Here is a 19173-nt window from a genome sequence, read left to right as displayed (position 1 = left end):
TCCCAGCTCCTTGCACTGTGAGAGTTCAGAAGGATCTCGGGATTCCACTCCAGCTCCGTGGGGCCTCCTACATCAGCCACTGTCCACAGCTGGGAGGCGAGGGAAGGCACCGCACAGCAGGCAGCAGGGTGGGGCTTGCTACAAGCGCCATCTTAATGAGGTCCACAAACAGTGCCAGGAACCCCAGTATCTGGACTTTCCAGCCAAAGACGTCATGACCAAAATAATCATTTCAAAAAGTATGACATGCCAAGCTTGGAGTTGGGGGAATTGCCCGGGGTTCAGAATTACTTTTGAGTTTCTTTCATGTTACGCTTCCCATAAATCCTGAAGTACCAAAGGTCCAGGCTCAATGGCTGCTAGAGAGTCAATGTGAACGCTCATTTTCTGTCAGGATTTACAGTATCAGTTCGCAGCAACAGAATAAAAGCGATGGGAAGATTTCTGAGCAAGCCCCACACTCCAGCTACCATCAACACATACATTGTATTTTTAAGAAAAGGCAATTAAGCATCTCGACTTTGAAGTTTTTGAAAAACCGTGTCAATGCTTAATCAGCTGGGGAAAAAAAGACTGTATAAAGTAAACATTATGCACGAAACTGCACCCAGTAGTTCTCAGATGATTTAAAAAAAAAAAAAACTTGCCCAAAGCTAAAGACAGTAGCTAGGTTTCCATTCCCACCCCCTACCCACCCTGCAGTGAAAGTTTATGGAAGTGAATGAAGGGACAGGAAATCAGCTGCAGTGTGATCACAATAAATAAAAGGAAGGATTAGAGTATGTGAATGAGGTTAGAATTTTTTAAAAACTGCTGAGTCATCCCAAAAGAGCAACAAAATTCAACCTAAAAGGGTTGTCTAAGGAAAAGACAAAATAAGCACATTCTCAAACTGTGTCAAGTTTACTTTTAAAAACCTCCTCAAATAAATATCTCTCTTTTGGTTCGTCTGTTGTATCATATACCAAAGGGCTAATAGTCTCTTTCTAAATTTGGAGGGTATGTTTAGAATGATCTGGCTTCAAATATGGGAATATACAGATTTTTTTGCACTGAGAGGCTCTGCAGGGAATCCCCTAGGTAGTCAGCCATGCTCTCTATGTCAGTGATTCCCAAGGAGGGACAGTTCTGCATCCCAGAGGATATCTGACAGTGTCTGGGGACATTTCTGGTTGTCACAACTGAGGAGAGGGAAATTACCGGTGTCCAGGAGACAGACGCCAGGATCCTGCTAAAAATCCAACAATGCACAGGACAGCTCCCTCCAATTAAGAATCATCTCGACCCAAGTGTCAGTACTGCCAAGATTGAGAAACCCTCGCCTAATGTTCACATCTCACATTACCATGGTTCATTTGTTGAAAGTCAGAAACCAACATGGGGACACAGTGTTCACTAAGCACCGGACGTCCCTGGGAGCTATCTTCTACCACATAGAAACAGAGAAGCCATCATAGGCCTGTTCCGCTATTAACTGGGAGATAAAAGCCACACTGGTTAATATATCATGAAGAGAGGGAAAGCAAAAGGACCAAGAAATTTAAAAAAAACAAACCAACAAAAAACCCGAGCTAGAGGTCACAAGCGAACCTGGTAAAATCGCAGACTCAGACTTGAAATCAAGCAGCTCCTTGAACAGACAACCCTGTGCAGCATATTCCAGGATGAAAAGCAGCAGAAATGTATTTAACTGTGGCAAATAATTATCGCAATCAGCTTGGATATGAGAGAGCGTGTGTGCACGTGTGTACATATGTTGTCATTTAATAGAATTCCTGCCCATTTTGAAGAAAAATAATAACTAAATATAATAAATGTTGAATACATTCATATGCATGAATAGAATTTCTAAACGGTCTTACAGGAAAAGGTAAATTTATGGAAAATACCAGGACAAACCAAGGATTTTTTTTGTGAGAGTTTTGTCTCTCCTTCCTGGCCATTTTCATTTGCTGTTCCATTAGTAACATGTCCCCTTCATAAATCCAAATGACCATTGCAGTATCACTACCGCTGTTAACAGAGAAAGGCATGAATAGCTCACAACCCAACTTTTCTGGTCCTGAATGTGTAAAGCCTGAGTTTGGAAAGAAATGCTAAATTTAAATTGATCAAAACTGTTTTGTAAATCAGTGTGTACACAAAGCCTGTAAAACTACAAGGAGAATGGCTAGCCATGGTCAGACAGTATAGGACAGGCAGTTCCTGGCTGTTCCCAGAGCTGTTATTACAATTTCTTTAACAACCTCTAAATCTACCAAGGGCATCAGTGGAATATTTTACATAAGAGAGAGTCTGCACTAGCAACGAACATAAAAGGAGGAACAAGAACAAGTTGTAAAGAATATTAATGACTCTTCTTCCAAACAATCCCAATTTTTATGAAAATCAAATGAGTGATAAAAAATGTCTTCTATAAAACTATATAAAACTTGCATGTAACAAATAAAATAGAAGAAAGATGGCATTTTGATCCTCTTAGGCACAAGATACTCGTGATTTCCAGGTGAGCTGCTGAGCAGATTACAGTCAGGGACACAAGGGATCACTTAGGAGCACTTCCACACAAGCTTGGTTCACTTCTTGCTCTTAGTCTACACTACTTCTGTTCTGAGAACAGTTGGTCTCCCATGAAGGGCCACACTGTATGTACAGGAGTCTTTTCTGTACCTTCTATCTCTGTCACAAGTGTTGCTACCTGGAAGACCAGGTAGTCTTTGCTGATAATGACCAAGCTTCGAAATGAGTACAGTAATCCATTTCCTGTTCTGCCCTTTCCATTTATAACATTTAGCATCTTATCAAAAAGGGATGTATGAGCCCCTATATTTGTAGCAGTATTCACAACAGCCAAATTATGGAAATGGCCCAAGTACCCATCCAGTGGTGAATGGATAAAAGAAAATATTGTATATAGGAAATGCTGTATATAGGGGCGCCTGGGTGGTGCAGTCAGATGAGCACCTGATACTTGGATTCAACTCAGGTCATGACTTCGGGATCATGGGATCGAGCCCTTCGTTGGGCTCCATGCTCAGCACAGAGTCTGTTTGAGACTCTCTCTCCTCTCCCTCTCACTGTCCAGCTCATGCTCTAAAATAAACAGATCAATGAGATAGACAGATACACACACACACACACAAACACCCAATGTAATACTACTCAGCCATAAAAAAAAAATGAAGTCTTGCCACCTGCAACAACATGGAAGGAGCGGGACAGTATACTGTTAAGTGAAATCAGTCAGAGACAAATACCGTTATGATTTCACTCGAATGTGGAATTTAAGAAACAAAACAGACAAGCAAAGGTTAAAAAGAGAGTGACAATGAGCGAGCGAATGAGCCAAATCGAGAAATATATAAAGAAATATATAAATCTATAGACAACAAACTCATGGCTACCAAAGGGCCAGGGGATCAGGGGATGGAGGTGAGTGAAACAGGTGAAAGGGATTAAGGAGTGCATTTGTCGTAATGAACGCTGGGTGTTGTACAAAATGTTTGGTCACTCTGTTGTACACCTGCAACTAATAACACTGTGTGTTAACAATACTGGAATTCAAATTTTTAAAAATAGGAGGAAAAAAACCCCAAATTGTGGAATACCCATAAAATGTAATACTGTATAGTAATTTTAAAAGAATGACGTATGGATACAGACAATATAGATAAATCTCAGTTATACTGAGTTAAAGCAAAAATGGGTTTGTCGTGTAAAATTCCATTTGCATAGAATTACAGACTATGCAAAATAATCTACAGTGACAGAAACCAAGTAAATTGCCACCTAGAGATGGGGATGGGTGGCAGGGGACATGGGAGGACCTGGAGACATTACCAAGTGGCCTAAAAACACTTTTTGGGTGATAGATATGCTCATTTTGATTGCCACAATGGAATCATCTTGTGAACACATGTCAAAATTATCAGATTGCACACTTTAAAAAGAAGAGGTTTAAAAATGAAAACCGCAGGTGCCTGGGTGGCTCAGTGGGTTAAAGTCTCTGCCTTTGGCGCGGGTCATGGTCCCAGGGTCCTGGGATCGAGTCCCGAGTCAGGCTCTCTGCTCAGCAGGGGGCCTGCTTCCTCCCCTCTCTCTCTCTCTCTCTCTCTGCCTGCCTCTCCCCCTACTTGAGATCTCCGTCTGTGAAATAAATAAAATCTTTTTAAAAAATTAAAAAATTAAAATGAAAAACACATTAATTAATAGAAAGGATAGGAGAAATTTAAAAGGGGGGGAATACATAGCTCCTGATAACGTTTAACTATGTTACAGATAAAAAAGGCTCAAAAAAGTTAAGGAAACAGCTCAAATTATCTATTTTTTTAATACTTCAATATGTACACAGAAAGTAGTCTTGAAAAAATAAAGACAGAAGTGATTTCCAAGGAGAACAGACAGGCTGATCTCTGAAGTCTTTGGAATCATTAACTTGCCTGAGAGTTCTAGAGACTCTGATATGTTAGGAAGGCCTGCTGGGACAATACCCAGCTACTAAATCTTCAACAAAATTCTATTCTCATCTACTGTCAGCTGTATGAAAGTACAAGTAAACCCTCAAAAACCACTGTGATAAACACATACTCCTATCTTTCTAATCACTTCCTTTTCCCCTTCTTTTCAGTAACGCAGGTCCTTTCTCCTTCCATTATGTGCTACAGCAGATATAAGCTACAAGGTCTGATAGGTTCAGCCGACCTATACTGAAGTAGCATAAAAGGAAAAGAAACAGCAAAGCCTATGAGCAGGGGCTCCTGGGTGGCTCGGTCGTTCAGCCCATGCCTTCGGCTCAGATCATGATCCCAGGTTCGTGGGATCAAGCCCCATATCGGGCTCCCTGCTCAGCGGAAAGCCTGCTTCTCCCTCTCCCAATCCCCCTGCTTGTGTTTTCTCCTCGCTGTGTCTCTGTCAAATAAACAAATAAAATCTTAAAACAAAAACAAAAGCCTATGAGCATCTAAATCTTCTTGAGCACAGAGCTCATGTTACATGCTTTGGTTGACTTGTCACTCCAATAAAAGAGCTGACTGACACAGAAATGTATATATGTATTTATAAAGATTTTATTTATTTGAAAGAGAAAGAGAGAGAATGAGCAAGGGGAGTGGCAGAGGTAGGGGAACAAGCAGACTCCCCGCTGCAGGGAGCCCCATGCAGGACTCAATTCCAGGATGTTGGGCCATCACCCAAGCAGAAGGCAGACTCTTAACCCAGTGAGCCACCCAGGTGCCCCTTGAAAAGCATTTATTAAATATATGTTTACATTGCTATGGAGAAAAAGGACCATCCATTCTGTACAGTGGCATTTTAGGTAATACCATGGGAAAAAGCATATCCAAAGGCAGCTCAGTTAGGAGAAGTCTTTTCCTGTACATTCAACATCACTTTGGATGTCTGCAGTGATACTCAAAAACAGAGAGGGGAGAAGCAGGAACCCTTCTTTACGGAAGAAACCCAGCTACTATGTACAAAAAAAAGGTAGAATCAGAAAATCACTCTTATGCAACCACCAATATGATCATCCAATTAGAAAAGGCTCATGAGGCAGGGCGCCTGGGTGGCTCAGTGGGTTAAGCCTCTGCCTTCAACTCAGGTCATGATCTCACAGTCCTGGGATGGAGTCCCACATCGGATCTCTGCTCAGCGGGGAGCCTGCTTCCCCCCCTCTCTCTGCCTGCCTCTCTGCCTACTTGTGATCTCTCTCTCTCTCTCTCTCTTTCCCTGTCAAATAAAGAAAGAAAGAAAGAAAGAAAGAAAGAAGGAAAGAAAGGAAGAAAAGGATCATCAGGAAGGCTAAAATTATACAGTGAAGGGTTCTTAAGGAACAGGATATTCATACGGTCTCAAAATATCACACAAATGGCTTCCTAATGACAAAGGGACAAATATACTTTTACAATGGAAATATCTGGCACACACCACCTTAACATACTTAGCATTATCAGTAAAAACAAAGTGTTATTTTGTCCCTCCAGCTGTGACCTTGTAAGAAGACACCATCACTTCTGTTGTCTTCTGGCCAAAAAATGTTAACCTGAATCCAAGCTAGAGGAGATAACTAAAAAAATCCCAAATATAGGACATTCTTCAAGAGAAGTGGCCCGAGCTCCTAAAAAATGTCATGATCATGGGGCACCTGGGTGGCTCAGTCAGTTAAGCCTCTACCTTCGCCTTGGGTCCTGATCCCAGAGTCTAGGGATCCAGCCCTGCGTCAAGCTCCCTGCTCAGTTGAGGGTCTGCTTCTCCCTCTCCCCCTGCTTGTGCTCTCTCTCTCTCTCTCTCTCCCTATCTCCTATCAAATAAATAAGAAAAAAAAAAAGGGATGCCTGGGTGGCTCAGTGGGTTGGAGCCTCTGCCTTCCACTCGGGTCCTGATCCCAGGCTCCTGGGATTGGCCCCGCACTGGGCTCTCCGCTCAGCAGGGAGCCTGCTTCCTCCTCTCTCTCTGCCTCTCTGCCTACCTGTGATCTCTGTCTGTTAAATAAATAAATAAAATCTTAAAAAAAAAAAAAGCTCAGGGTTATGAATGAGAAAAAAAAAATGCTAGGCGACTGTTCAGATTAAGTGGAAGTACAGAGACATGACAAGCAAATCCAAGACAAAAACCTTAACTAGATCCCAGAAGAAAAGAGCCACCCATAAAGAACATTCTAGGGCAATGGGGAGATTTCAATGTGGGCTGCATGCTAGATGATGCTACTGCTTCAGTGTGAAATTTGCATGATGACAGCTTTGCAGTTATGGAGAAAGTCCTTTAAGAAAACAACAACCATGTGGTGAACTGTTTAGGGGTTTATGTTTGATGTTGTGATGTCCCTTGACTTAAAACAGTAAAGGGGAAAAATGTGCTTGTGTGTGTATTCAAATATATGTACCTACACGGGGTAAGAGCGTGAGGAAGAGGAACGTTCATGGGATTAAATGCTAACCAAAGACTATGTACGAGAACGTTCATCACACTAGCCTTTCCATTCTTCTCTATGCTTGAATTTTTCCAAAATAAAATGCTGGTTGGAAACCATGGTTTCTTCTAAATTACCCCTTCATGAGGGAGGGGGCAAGGCTGGTGGGAGGGTGAGTGACTTAACCTTTTTTTAAAAAAGATTTTATTTATTTATTTGACAGAGAGAGAGAGAGAGAGAAGGGAAGGGAGAGAAAGGGAGAGAGATAAAGAGGGGGAGAGGGAGAGAGAGAAGGCACACAGGCAGAAGCAGCAGGCTCCCCACTGGGCAGGGCACCCTAGGACATGGGGCTTATCACTTGAGCCAAAGGCAGATACCCAACTGATTGAGCCTCCCAGGTGCCAAAGAGTGACTTTAATAATTATTAAAAGGTGGGGGGGGAGATGGCATTAATGTCACTGATATAAAATGTGAAAGGCTCTTCACGATTACTCAAATAATACAAACCTAACACCAAACTGATTTCCTCCCTGTTCTCTTAGCTACACTGTTCCTAAAACATCCTTTCACACTCTGCCTAGAAGTGCTTTTTCATGGTTATCTGTGAATTTTCAGCATAAAAACGTTTAAGAATCCCCACATTCACAGACATTTTTCATGTCTGAAGTAAAGATGCAGCGGTCAAGTGTTTGTGAGAGAAGAAGTAAAAGGCTTCCTGTAACTGCTGTCTTGGGTAGAAATCAAGTATTTTATTTAAAGTTCTGAAGATAATGAGCAGGTTGGAGGCCTGCAGTCACTGCTCTAAATATTAATCAGGACTCTAAATTACCCATTAAAGATAAAATCAGCCCAAACAATAACACAAGGTGATTATCTGCTCTTCATTTACATGTTCAAGGACAACTGTCCTGACCTCAGGCTCTCCATTCCACCTGACTAATAAACCAATTAACACCATGGCTCCAGGGAGAGTAAGCACAATTTTTAAATCTATGCAAATCTGTAAGTATACTCCATATTAATTTATGCTAGAGTTCTTACTTAACAGAGAAGTTTCACACATACAAACATCTGTCTGTGGATATCACAGAATGTATTTTCTCAAGTAGGTACCAGGACATGTTTTGCTCAAGTTTGAACATATAATGTTAACTCTCCATTTGAAATCCAGTTTAGGAAACGTCAAAACCATGGGAACAGAAAACACGGTAATGGTTTCCAGAGACTGGGAGCAGGCAGGATGACGACAAAGGAAGAGGGAATTTTAGGGGTGATGGAAATGTTCTGTGCCTTGAATGTAGTGACGGCGACAAAATGCATTTGTCTAAACTAACAGAACTGACCACCGTAATAAATTTAACTGCGTGTTGGGTATTTTTTAAATCTAACTTTAAAAAAAGATGGAAAAAATTTTAAAACTATTTTATCAAGAGTGCCTGGGTGGCTCAGTCGGTTAAAAGTCGGACTCTTGAAGTTGGCTCAGGTTGTGACCTCGGGGTCCTGAGATCAAACTCCTCTGCACCCCCCTCCCCACCCCCAGGCTCTGCGCTGGGCATGGAGACTGCTTAAGATTCTCTTTCCCTCTGCCCCCCACTTCTAAAAAAATAAATATAAAATAAAATATTTTATCAAATGCAAAAAAAAAAAAAACCCAACCCCAGAAAAAAAAAAAAAACCCACTACGTTTTAGAGAATTAAGATACCCTAAGGACCTTAGATAAATAGATAAGGAGATCCCAGGAAGAAGTTTTATACTTAAATAATCTTTGCAGGAAGATTATCTTAAATAATCTTTGCAGGAAGAACCTTCCATTAAAAATTCAATTTATAAGCCAGTGACAAACAAGGAAAAAAGAAAATGGCAATAATGGCCTCATGTTTCCTTGTTTACATGAGTTTTTCTAGTAAGTTCAAAGTGAATTAGAATTAATGGGGAACTGATGAAAGGGAATCTAGAATATTCTTCCAACTGAAAGCATGGCTCTCAAAAAACGGTTTTCATTAGCACCTCTGACTCAACTCTTGTGGGAAGGGAAGGGTAAGATGAAGGAGGGAGGGAGGAAGGAAGGACGAGGGACATTTGGTCATAATAATGAAATACTACTTAAGGCATTTGAGCAAAGAGTGGCACCTGGGTGGCTCAGTTGGTTGAGTGACTTCGATTCAGATCGTGGTATCTCACAGTCCTGGGATGGAGCCCTATGTAGGGCTCCAAGGTGCTAAGCGGAAAATCTGCTTCTCCCTCTCCCTCTGCCCCCACCCCTGCTGGTGCTCTATCCCTGTCTCAAATAAATGAATAAAACCTTTCTTAAAAAAAAGAATGTCGAGCAAAGAAAAGGACACCAATTATCTTCCTCAACAGTTTAAGCATATGCATGAACCAGGTTTCAACTACAACACGAACCTACCCTCAAAATACTGAAGAAAATAACCATCACCCCACATTGAGAAGTTAACCACACAAACCACAACAAATGAAATGGGTAACTATGAAGCTAAACCCACCACAGCTGATAATTTTAAAAACCCAGCAACTGAGAAGAAGTCAACTCAAGACAATACTGGTAATACTCTAATAAAAGAGCCTTCCTGAAAAGCTACAGGAATTCTGTCCATAAGCAGGCCCCATAGGAGTGTGGTCAAACTACCTCTATTTACGAATACCAAATAGCAGCAACTTACAAATACTGTAGTTATTTGTCAGTATCCATCAGGAGCTCAAGAGAACATGAGCTCAACATTTACCACCCAAAGGGGTGTGAAAAGAACGTCTGTGGAACCGAAGGGCCCATATTTCGATTACTGAACAAAAAGCTAAAGGCAACCTAAGCAAAATAGAATTTTTAGGAGTTATTTTAAGGATGGATAATATAAAATGTGATCAATTGGCATGAGGAATGCTGTCAAACGGATTCAGAAGTGTCCTGGCACAGTATTTTCACACTCAGAGAGAAAACAGTATGTCGAGAGCCTCTAAAATCGAATCCGCAGATGCTCGGTTACAGATAAAAGGAATTCTTAATCTTGGTAGGATAGGCTCATGTTTCAACACACTTTACATCACCAGAAGCTAACAGTTATTAAGTACCTCCCCTGTGCCTGCTGCCAACTCTGAGCGCTCCCCCTCTACCGGCTCACTGAGCCCCCCAAGCACCCCCCGAGCATAGGGGCCAGCAAGGTTAAAAATGATAGCAGAGCTGGGATTTTAACCCAGGGAGCTGGCTTCAGGGCCTATGCACTTAACTACTCTGCCACTCACTACTACTCTAGGTATTCTGGAATGATTATTTTCATGGGCCGGGGGGAGGGGGGGGCTTGCTCCCAACAGTTGAAGTTGTAATTTATTCTCATTTCTGTATCATTCTCTATTACAGCAACTGTACATTGATGATACTCATTTTTGTCATATGAATATAAAAATTCACAAGACAGATGAAAAAGCAACTTACTCATTTTGAATGCATGAATACAGCAGGAGGCAGGAAACAGATGTAAAATAAACAGAGTCTGGTGCCCAAGCTCTTGTAGGTGAAGCATCCTGAATATAAAGTTGGCATACTCAAATGCATCTCCGCAATAAGTCCTTAAAATGTTTACAGAAGAAAACACTACAAACTCCCAGGCGGGATGGGGGTAATTCTCAGGCCGCTACCCAATACCAATTTACAGATACACGACTCTTTTGTGGAGTCACTTAAAGGTATGAAGTTTTCCACTTAAAAGGCAGTATTAATTGGTTTCATTTGCAGGAAGACTTAGCCACCTGCCACTGGGAACGGAATCTCTTAAATAAAGATCACGGGGCATGCGTGGGGTGTGTGCGCGTGCGCATATGCATGCACTGCCGTAGTGATAAGGGTGTTCATTTATCCGTGTCATCCTATTATAACCAAAAACTCATATACGGGATGTTTCTTAGCTCTTCGTTCAGTCTGGTATTTGAACCAGTTAAAGCCATCTATTTCCACTCAGATGGCTTAGCAGAAGGAAATACTGGCTCGGAACACAGGGAGCTTAGGCCTTCTGTCTAGATCTGACATGATATCATTGCGGTATGCAGAATGCAGCAAGTCCTCCCCTCTCTGGGCTTCAGCTTTCTCATTAGAAAAAGCAGAGATGTGGTCAGTCTCCAAGGTTTGTGACTCACTGCCAGGGCATGCCCGGCCTTACTCAGGTCGCAAGAATCAATCCACTGTGACAGCAGAGTTGTTTCCAAGGATTATGAAATAAAGAACAACCTGATGATACATTAATTGAAACAAACTAGTTTCAGGCACCTGGGTGGCTCAGTCAGTTAAGCGTCTGCCTTTAGCTCAGGTCATGATCCCCAGGTCCTGGGATCCCGCCAGCGGAAGCCTATGTCTCCCTCACCCTCTGCCTACCGCTCCCCCTGCTTGTGTTCTCTCTCTCTGTCAAATGAATAAATAAAATCTTTTAAAAAAAAAAAACGAGTTCCAAATCATTACTTTTACTACCCAAAAGAGTCAGTTTCCCACTACCTATGTTGACCACAGTAAGCTTCTGAAGCAGAAACATTATCCTGTTGCCTCATTTACTCTCAATGAAGACACCACTGTCAAATCCATACCTTTATGGAGAATTTTCCTTTTTGATAGCCACAGATATGACTTTGGGTCCTGGCTTACTGGGTAATTCCTGGAAAGACTGATACTGATTTTTAAATAAAGGCAAAGCATTGTACTTGCACGTTATGGTGATTTCCCTTACTCTCTGATTTAGAGCTATTTTGGGGTTTCTTCCACAACTTCTTTTATTGTGGTTAAATACACATACCCTAAAATTTACTATCTTTCCCATTTTTAAGTAGCCAGTTCAGCAGTACTAAAGTGCGTTCATACTGCTGGGCATCCGTGTCCAGAACGGAGAGATCCAGACCTGAGCTAAGCAAAAGCTTTACAAGATCACCCAGTGAGCCCTGCACATGAAAACAGCCCTCTCTCTTGGCCACTTCTTGGCTCTGGTCTGAATCAGAAGCGACGCCCTTCTAACTGTACCAACCCGAAAGAAGTAAGTTTTCTTCTGAAGTCAACTTCTCCTTCTGCGATACAAGGAGCCCATTCGTAGGAGAAAACAAGGACTTCCCTCCTGTTTCCTGAGGGTTAGAAACAGAGGTCTTTGAGCACAGCCCTGCCAGCCTGGCCTCCGTCCCAAGGTCTTTACACTTCAGATAAAGGACAAAGGGCATTTTCACTCGTGTTATCTTTCGCTGCAGCAAACAGCACATTTTCATTTGCAGTACACAGGGAAATGGGAGGTGGCTGGCCAGAGCACCTGGCTGAAGGAGAGAGCGCCACGGCCAGGACAGTGACTGTGAGGTGAACAAAATGAATCCGATGAACCCGACTGCAAACAATTAGAGCAAGTTGAGAGGCTTCCCAAACCGAAGTAACATAAACCTCGCCTGGCTTTGGTACACACAGAATGTTCCCGACATCCTACTAGAAACATCTAACTGCCAATACTCAAGTTCTTAAGATGACCATTCCTCTTACCCCTAAGTCCCCTATGTTCCCATTTTTTTAGGGCATCTTGTATTCCAGCAGGGACCCAGAACAAAGGCCTGTTACCTCAGAAGAGTGGACAGCAGAATCAAAATGTGTGTACTGGGGACTGAGCTGGTGAGTGGGGGTTTGGGGACACCAGACTAGGAACTGAAGTCTTCTGTCAGCTGAGGGCCTTGAGGGGCAGAAGTAAATTATTCATCCATTTTTAAAAAAGATTTTATTTATTTGACAGAAATCACAAGTAGGCTGAGAGGCAGGCAGAGAGAGAGGAGGAAGCAGGCTCCCTGCTGAGCAGAGAGCCCAGTGTGGGGCTCAATCCCACCACCCTGGGATCATGACCTGAGCTGAAAGCAGAGGCTTTAACCCACTGAGGCACCCAGGCGCCCCTTATTCATCCATTTAAATAATAAGAAAAACACAACCCCCACAGCTTGCCCATTCCATTCTCCTCAAAGGATTGGTGAGATTCAAGGACAGAATTCACGTGAACAACCGTCTGGTATGATTATCAGTAGCAACGGTAATGATATTATTTACAAGCATAGTAGGTACAAAGAGTAGGGAGAACCCATTTTGTGGTGGTAAAAGCCAGTGGTGGGTGGTTATGGAAGCAGATTAGGAAAGGCCTGAGAATCAGAGAAATTGGGATTTATGCAGTGGGCCACGGGAAGAACCGGATTGCTACACAAGATACCATACAGCGAATATGTTTCTTTAAAACCGGTATGAGAGCATTAAGAGCAATGACAAGGTCAGGGTGGAGAGAATACTAAAAGTGGCAAGGAAGGAGATCAGACAGAAGAGGTTTCTTTCTCTTAAAAACAAAAAAAAAGTTAGCACTTTATTTTTTTCTAATTCTGAATGTTCAAAGAAGAAAATTCAGAAAATACAGTAGGAAAACCGTAAGAAAATAACATCCACCTGTTACCCCTGTTTGTCTCTTGACAGATTTCCCCCCCTCCGCTCACAGAAGACACTCCCAAGAGCTTGGAGACTGGCTAGTCAGGACACATTCACTACATATGTGAAGACAGACGGAGTTCCGAGTTTCGACACTAAGAAGACAGTGTTGCTATTACTAAGACAGAGACATGTGGTCAGGGAAGAACAGGGGCATCCAGCCAAAGGATGCGGCACACGGAAGTACAGGGAGACAAGAGCACAGCATTTCGGAAGGCAGAGCTTCTGTTCGGGGACCCCTGTTGTCCTGACTCCCACTTGAGAGAGAGACGATATCTTACTAATCTCTACGAAAGAAATGAGAACTGTATGATGTGACAGAAATGCTATCACTGCAATGGCAATCACATTACAATATATTAATGTATCACGTCAACGCATAGTATACCTTACATTTACACCATGTAATGTGTCAAGTACATTGTCTATTTCAACGATCAGAAAGAGCCAGGGGAGCCAGGGGCGCCTGGGTGGCTCAGTCAGTTCAGAGTCCGACACTTGGTTTCAGCTCAGGTCCTGAACTTAGGGTTGTGAGATCAAGCTCCTCCACCCCCTTGTAGGGTTCGGGCCCAGAGCTCAGCACAGAGTCTGCTTGAAATTCTCTCTCTGCCCCTCCCCCACCCCCTTCACAAAAATAAATAAATCTTAAAAAAGAGTCTGCAGTGAGGGTGGTGGTAGCTGCAGCCACAGGCAGTACTTTGGGACATGGGACATGGGACAAGGGCTCCAGGGGTCGTCCATGGCTGTCGGCTGTCAGCGGACCTACACTGTCCTTTGCTCTCAACCTAAGCCACAGTACCCAAACAACTGTGTGCCTATGCATTTATAACAACACATGTGTGTTCTTCAGAACTAGAATTTAAAGAGTAACTGAAATTTGACTAAAGAGAAAACAATGCTTCGGAAAAACAACTCAGGCCATTACAGTTGCTTTCCAACTGGATTTAAAAAAATGAATCTGGATTATTTGTGGTCGTTAGTAATCATTTTATTTAAGTTACTTGTGTCTCCATTCTGGAACAGAGTGCAAAAAAAAAAAATCTAGAGATACTGATAGCCCGTTTACATTTTGGGAACTCTGAGCATGAGGTGAAGAAATGCATTTATTTCTCCACATCTTTTTTGTATTTATAGCTACTGTGCCATAACTTGGCCCAACAATCCTAACAATATGTCCAACGCTAAATAAGGGAGCTTATTATGTGGGCATTTCCTTGGGGTGCTTCGTTGACTTTTAAATGAATGCTGAAATGGCTTAAAACATGTAAATATTCACAACGTCCTTCCTCCTAGGCCTGTGGTTTTACCCTAGTCTGTGGCCAAAGACAGTCAGCCTAAACCGGTTATCTGCTTATCTCTACAGCTAGTTCTCCAGTTCCCCAGGATTACAATAAATTGAGAAACTCCATAGAAGAAAACAGGGCTTAGCACTGAAAAACAAAATTAAAAACAACAAAAAAAATACTCAAACTGCAAAAGATCACTGTGAATAATGGGATACTGCAAATATCTCAATCTTTTCAGGGTCGGTGATATTACAAAGAGCAACAAGTTTTGACAACTAGCTATCCAGCACTATGTATCAAAAGCCATAAAAAACTCTTTTCAGTCTGGTAATCTCATTCCTGAAAATTTATCCTAAGGGAAAACTTCAATCAAGGAAAACATGTTGCTAAATGGGTGAAGATGTTCACTACAACATCATGTACCTCGGCAAACAAGGGGAAAAGGCTACCTGTCTCTCAATGGAGTGCAGGAAGACACTGTCTCCGGGGGCACTGACTGTGGTGTGGCAGAGGCCACGGGATGGGATAAGAGAATGGACAAGCCGAGTGTTGGGCTACGGATGGACACCAGCAGAACAAACTGATCTCGTTACATGTGGAGTCACCAATCAGGCCTTCAGATTATAGAGGAATGCTAAGATGGAAAAGGACAACTTCAAAAAGTGATGGTCACTGGTGCCTCGATGGTTCAAGCAGGTAAGCGTCTGCCTTCGGCTGGGGCATGATCCCAGGGTCCTGGGATGAGCCCAGCATCAGGCTCCCTGCTCAGCAGGGAGTCTGCTTCTCTCTCTCCCTCTGCCTGCCCCTCCCTCTGCTCGTGCTATTTCTCTTTCTCAAATAAGTAAATAAATACATAAAATCTTTTTAAAAAAGGAATACAGGGGTAAAGAGATTAAAAGGCTCACCTACAAAAGTTAGTTTCTTTTTTCTTTTTTTTTTAAAAAGATTTTATTTATTTATTTGACAGACTGTGATCACAAGTAGGCAGAGAGGCAGGCAGAGAGAGAGAGAGAGGGAGGGGGAAGCAGGCTTCCTGCTGAGCAGAGAGCCCGATGTGGGGCTCGATCCCAGGACCCTGGGATCATGACCGGAGCCGAAGGCAGACGGTTTCACCCTCTGACCTACCCAGGCGCCCCACAGTAGTGAGTTTCTGATTTACAATGGATTTCTGTGGCTGGAGTTGTATTTCCTTCCTTGCTGAACCACTGCAGATGCCCTTCCCTCCCGGCAATTAACTAGCCATGGTCCCTGGTGCAGACAGACACTTCTTTTCCTTTCTCCGTACTGTCCTCTCTCCCAAAACCCAGAGTCCAGAAGCCACTGCCTCCAGAAGTTTCAAGCATCAATCGCCTACCCGCCTGCCTGCACTGGAGCTAATGTGAGAAACTCAAGGTGTATGTTCATATTTTTTCATTAATTTCTACAACACAAAAGAAGAAACATGTTATTAAGAAGATGAGTAACTCACAAACTGGAAGCAGCTCCTGACGCTCGGCTCAATGTTACTGCCCCCGAAGGACGCGACTTCACCCAACTGCCTTGGGATCTGGATAGAGTCATGCAGGAGGAGGCCCAGCCTGCGTTGGTCACAAAATCCTGTCGAACTTGCCACTTGCTTGAAAAGGTCTACAAAAGGAAGAAGGGCATTTCGACAATCAAAAAGCAGCACCATGTTGATGACGGCAGAACCTACCACCTACCTCACTTCCAAGCACTTACTTACTGCGAGCAGCCAACACTCCCACAGAGAGGGGATTCCTTCTAATTCAATGTGCTCATCGGCACATTTACTATTTTTATGGATCAAGTTAATCATCACCGTGTGTATATATAAAGGGTGACAGCTTTTAAATAAACTATAGCCCTGCAAGAAACGTGAGTTTATATATAGTCGTGACACCTGAATTTTCCTAAACCAAAATGTCATCGTTTGGGAAAGGTTTTATATATAGGATGTAACCATTATCACAAAATAAATATTTTAGCAGTAAGAACCATGTAACTGGTTCAAAGCATCATCATCTTTGGACATCAGAGATTCAAAATAGACCCAAACTGGAACTTCCTTATGAAGTCCTAAGATCACAGAGCTTCTTGCTAGTGTTCCCACAGGATCCTGTATATGTTCGTAAATTAGTTCCTATCACTTTATACATTGGTCTAATAGACGTCTGTCTTTGGGGCTGAAGAATGATATCCGCCACGAGGGCAGGGACCGTATCTGCTCAGCTGCGTACGAGAAGTGTCACGGAATAAATGAATACCCAGCACTTGACATGTTATGTCCTCTTCTCAGAAATAAAATCATTTCAATCATACCTTAAATTCAAAAAGTTGCCAACAAAAGTAAATTCAAGGAAGTGTTTCCTTTTTATAAGCACATTTGAAACTCTAAGTAACTGAATTGTTTTACGCAGGTATCTAAGATGTCAATCACAAAAGCGAGACAGCATGCACAGCATTTTACCATCTCCCTGATACACACGCATAGATTTTTCTTTCAAAATTATGAATTATCTTCTCCTATCCCAATCTGAAGTTCATTATTTTTGTTTCACCAACCTCAAAACACATTTGCTCTTGAGTTACTCGAAATACAGGCTCAAAGCTCCCTTTGGTTATTACGATGGGCTGGTACCATACCATTGATAAGGTTAGATTACAAACTAACCTGTAAATAATTCCACTATTTAAAGAAGAAAAACCCACAGAAATATTCTACTTTACCCAAAACACCTTTTTAAATGGTTAATGAAAGCCCGTTCAGTTCTTTTTCTTTGGATCCGAGGATTAAAAAACTCAAGTGGAAACGACATAAAAGTGAGAGCTAAAAGGGCCTGTGTATTTTGAGACTTACTCCTGGGGGGAAATGAGCAGTAGGACACAGAGGGGCTTTGGAGAAATTCAATCTCTTTTATCTCCTGCCCATCCTTAAGCTCGGCACATCTCATCCCTGTGTGGCTAGGCCTTAAGGGAAAAGAGATAGGACATGATAGCCGAGGTTTGCTTAATATTCCTACCATCAAGACTTCTTACGAACCTTTAAAGGGGAAAAACAAGTACAGTCCTTCACAACAGGAACGAATTGCGTAACTACTGCTCCTCTAGCATTTGTTTTTCATTCGGATTCACGCATTTTAAGCCGAAGAACCCAAGAGCTAACCAAAAGGAAATTCTATAAGGTGATATTTACCCTGAAAGAAATGGCAAGCTCTCTGTGTCTTAAGTAATAAAATGTTAGTCACGTCACAGAACTGTACAATGTGCGCTAAGATGATTATAAAATAAACAATGTTTCTGGAACACGAATGCCAGACAGTACTCTTTAAATAAGAATCCAAAAACTAAGCAAGCACACGGATTAAACCCTCACATTTATTTTTCTGACTTCTACAAAGGGGTTAGGAAATCAGACTTTAGCCTCTAGAAACATGTGTTTTATTCAGACACAGTCAATGTAATGTAAAATCATACTTGGACTGGAGAAGTTAATCCTCATTCTCTATTTAAATACCTGCCATTTCGTGTTTGACAGGCAGCGGCACAAACCAAGTTTGAGGACACTCTAAAAGCAGTTCTGTATCTTACAAGGGGGACCCGCTATCACCACAGAACACGAGGCACTCCCCATCTACAACTGGGTCAATGTTAATAAAAGAAGATAAAGTTAATACACGAGACTTACATCTGTACTTGTCTTCCAAATGAGCTTTGCACAGAGAAATGATGCCAGTTTTAAAAGACAGGACCCGGATCCTCCCCGTTCGTCCCCTATTCCGAATAATCAAACCAGGAAACAATTACTAACACTTTAACAGATGGTAAACACTTCTTAATAAAAACAAACAAACAAATAAACCCTTGGATACAGGAACTCTACTGCCCACTGTTGTATGAAACCAATGGTCTTATTAAGATCTGTGAAGAACCTGTCTGTTCATTATATACTTTCTTTGTTATCTGCCTCATCCATCTGGCTCACAGTCTCGAATGTGACGCAAACGTGACCACTCTGACCAAGGAACTTCTACCAAGTTTTCCATTCTTAAAAGCCCTCACTTGAATTCTAACAGTAGCTCTACATAAAAAGAATAAAAAATATCCTTCTGTTCAATGGAGAGCCACCTGGGTGTTTAAATTGGTAAGTGGAAGGATTACTACTATGCACCAAGTTACTTTGGTTCCTCAACAAATTGCCTACTCTGCTTACTGACGCCTCCCCGCCCCCCAAAGAAAAACCCAGCACTCTGAGAGTGTCCTCAGACTGCCCCTGACTGAGAAGATAATCACTCACTTGAGGCCACATGACACATAATATAAAATACACACATTTATCTTAAAAAATGTAAGATATCCTGTATTAAAGAACATTCAAATATATGATCTTGAAGAGCAATTTAAAAACAATCTATTGCTGTATCGGTGTTTTAAATATGTTTACACTTTCACTTTTCATATAAAGCTAAAATAAAGCATTCCTCATGACAAAGTTATAAAT

At 42.0% G+C, this 19173-nt stretch overlaps 1 protein-coding gene across 11 annotated transcripts in view; it reads right to left on the bottom strand.

Moving 5' to 3' along the window:
* Nucleotides 1-19173, bottom strand: part of DMD (dystrophin) — a 1990807-nt gene that overhangs the window by 75690 nt on the left and 1895944 nt on the right. For all 11 annotated transcript variants that reach the window (XM_044235639.1, XM_044235638.1, XM_044235634.1 and 8 more), the window contains 2 exons: nt 18361-18446; nt 16144-16301 (listed from right to left, as the gene is read on the bottom strand). In XM_044235639.1, coding sequence (XP_044091574.1) covers nt 16144-16301; nt 18361-18446 — 244 coding nt within the window. The remainder of the gene's footprint in view (nt 1-16143; nt 16302-18360; nt 18447-19173) is intronic.

Source organism: Neovison vison, chromosome X (genome assembly GCF_020171115.1).
Source record: "Neovison vison isolate M4711 chromosome X, ASM_NN_V1, whole genome shotgun sequence".
Lineage (NCBI taxonomy): Eukaryota > Metazoa > Chordata > Mammalia > Carnivora > Mustelidae > Neogale > Neogale vison.
This window is presented reverse-complemented; position numbering and strand designations above follow the sequence as displayed.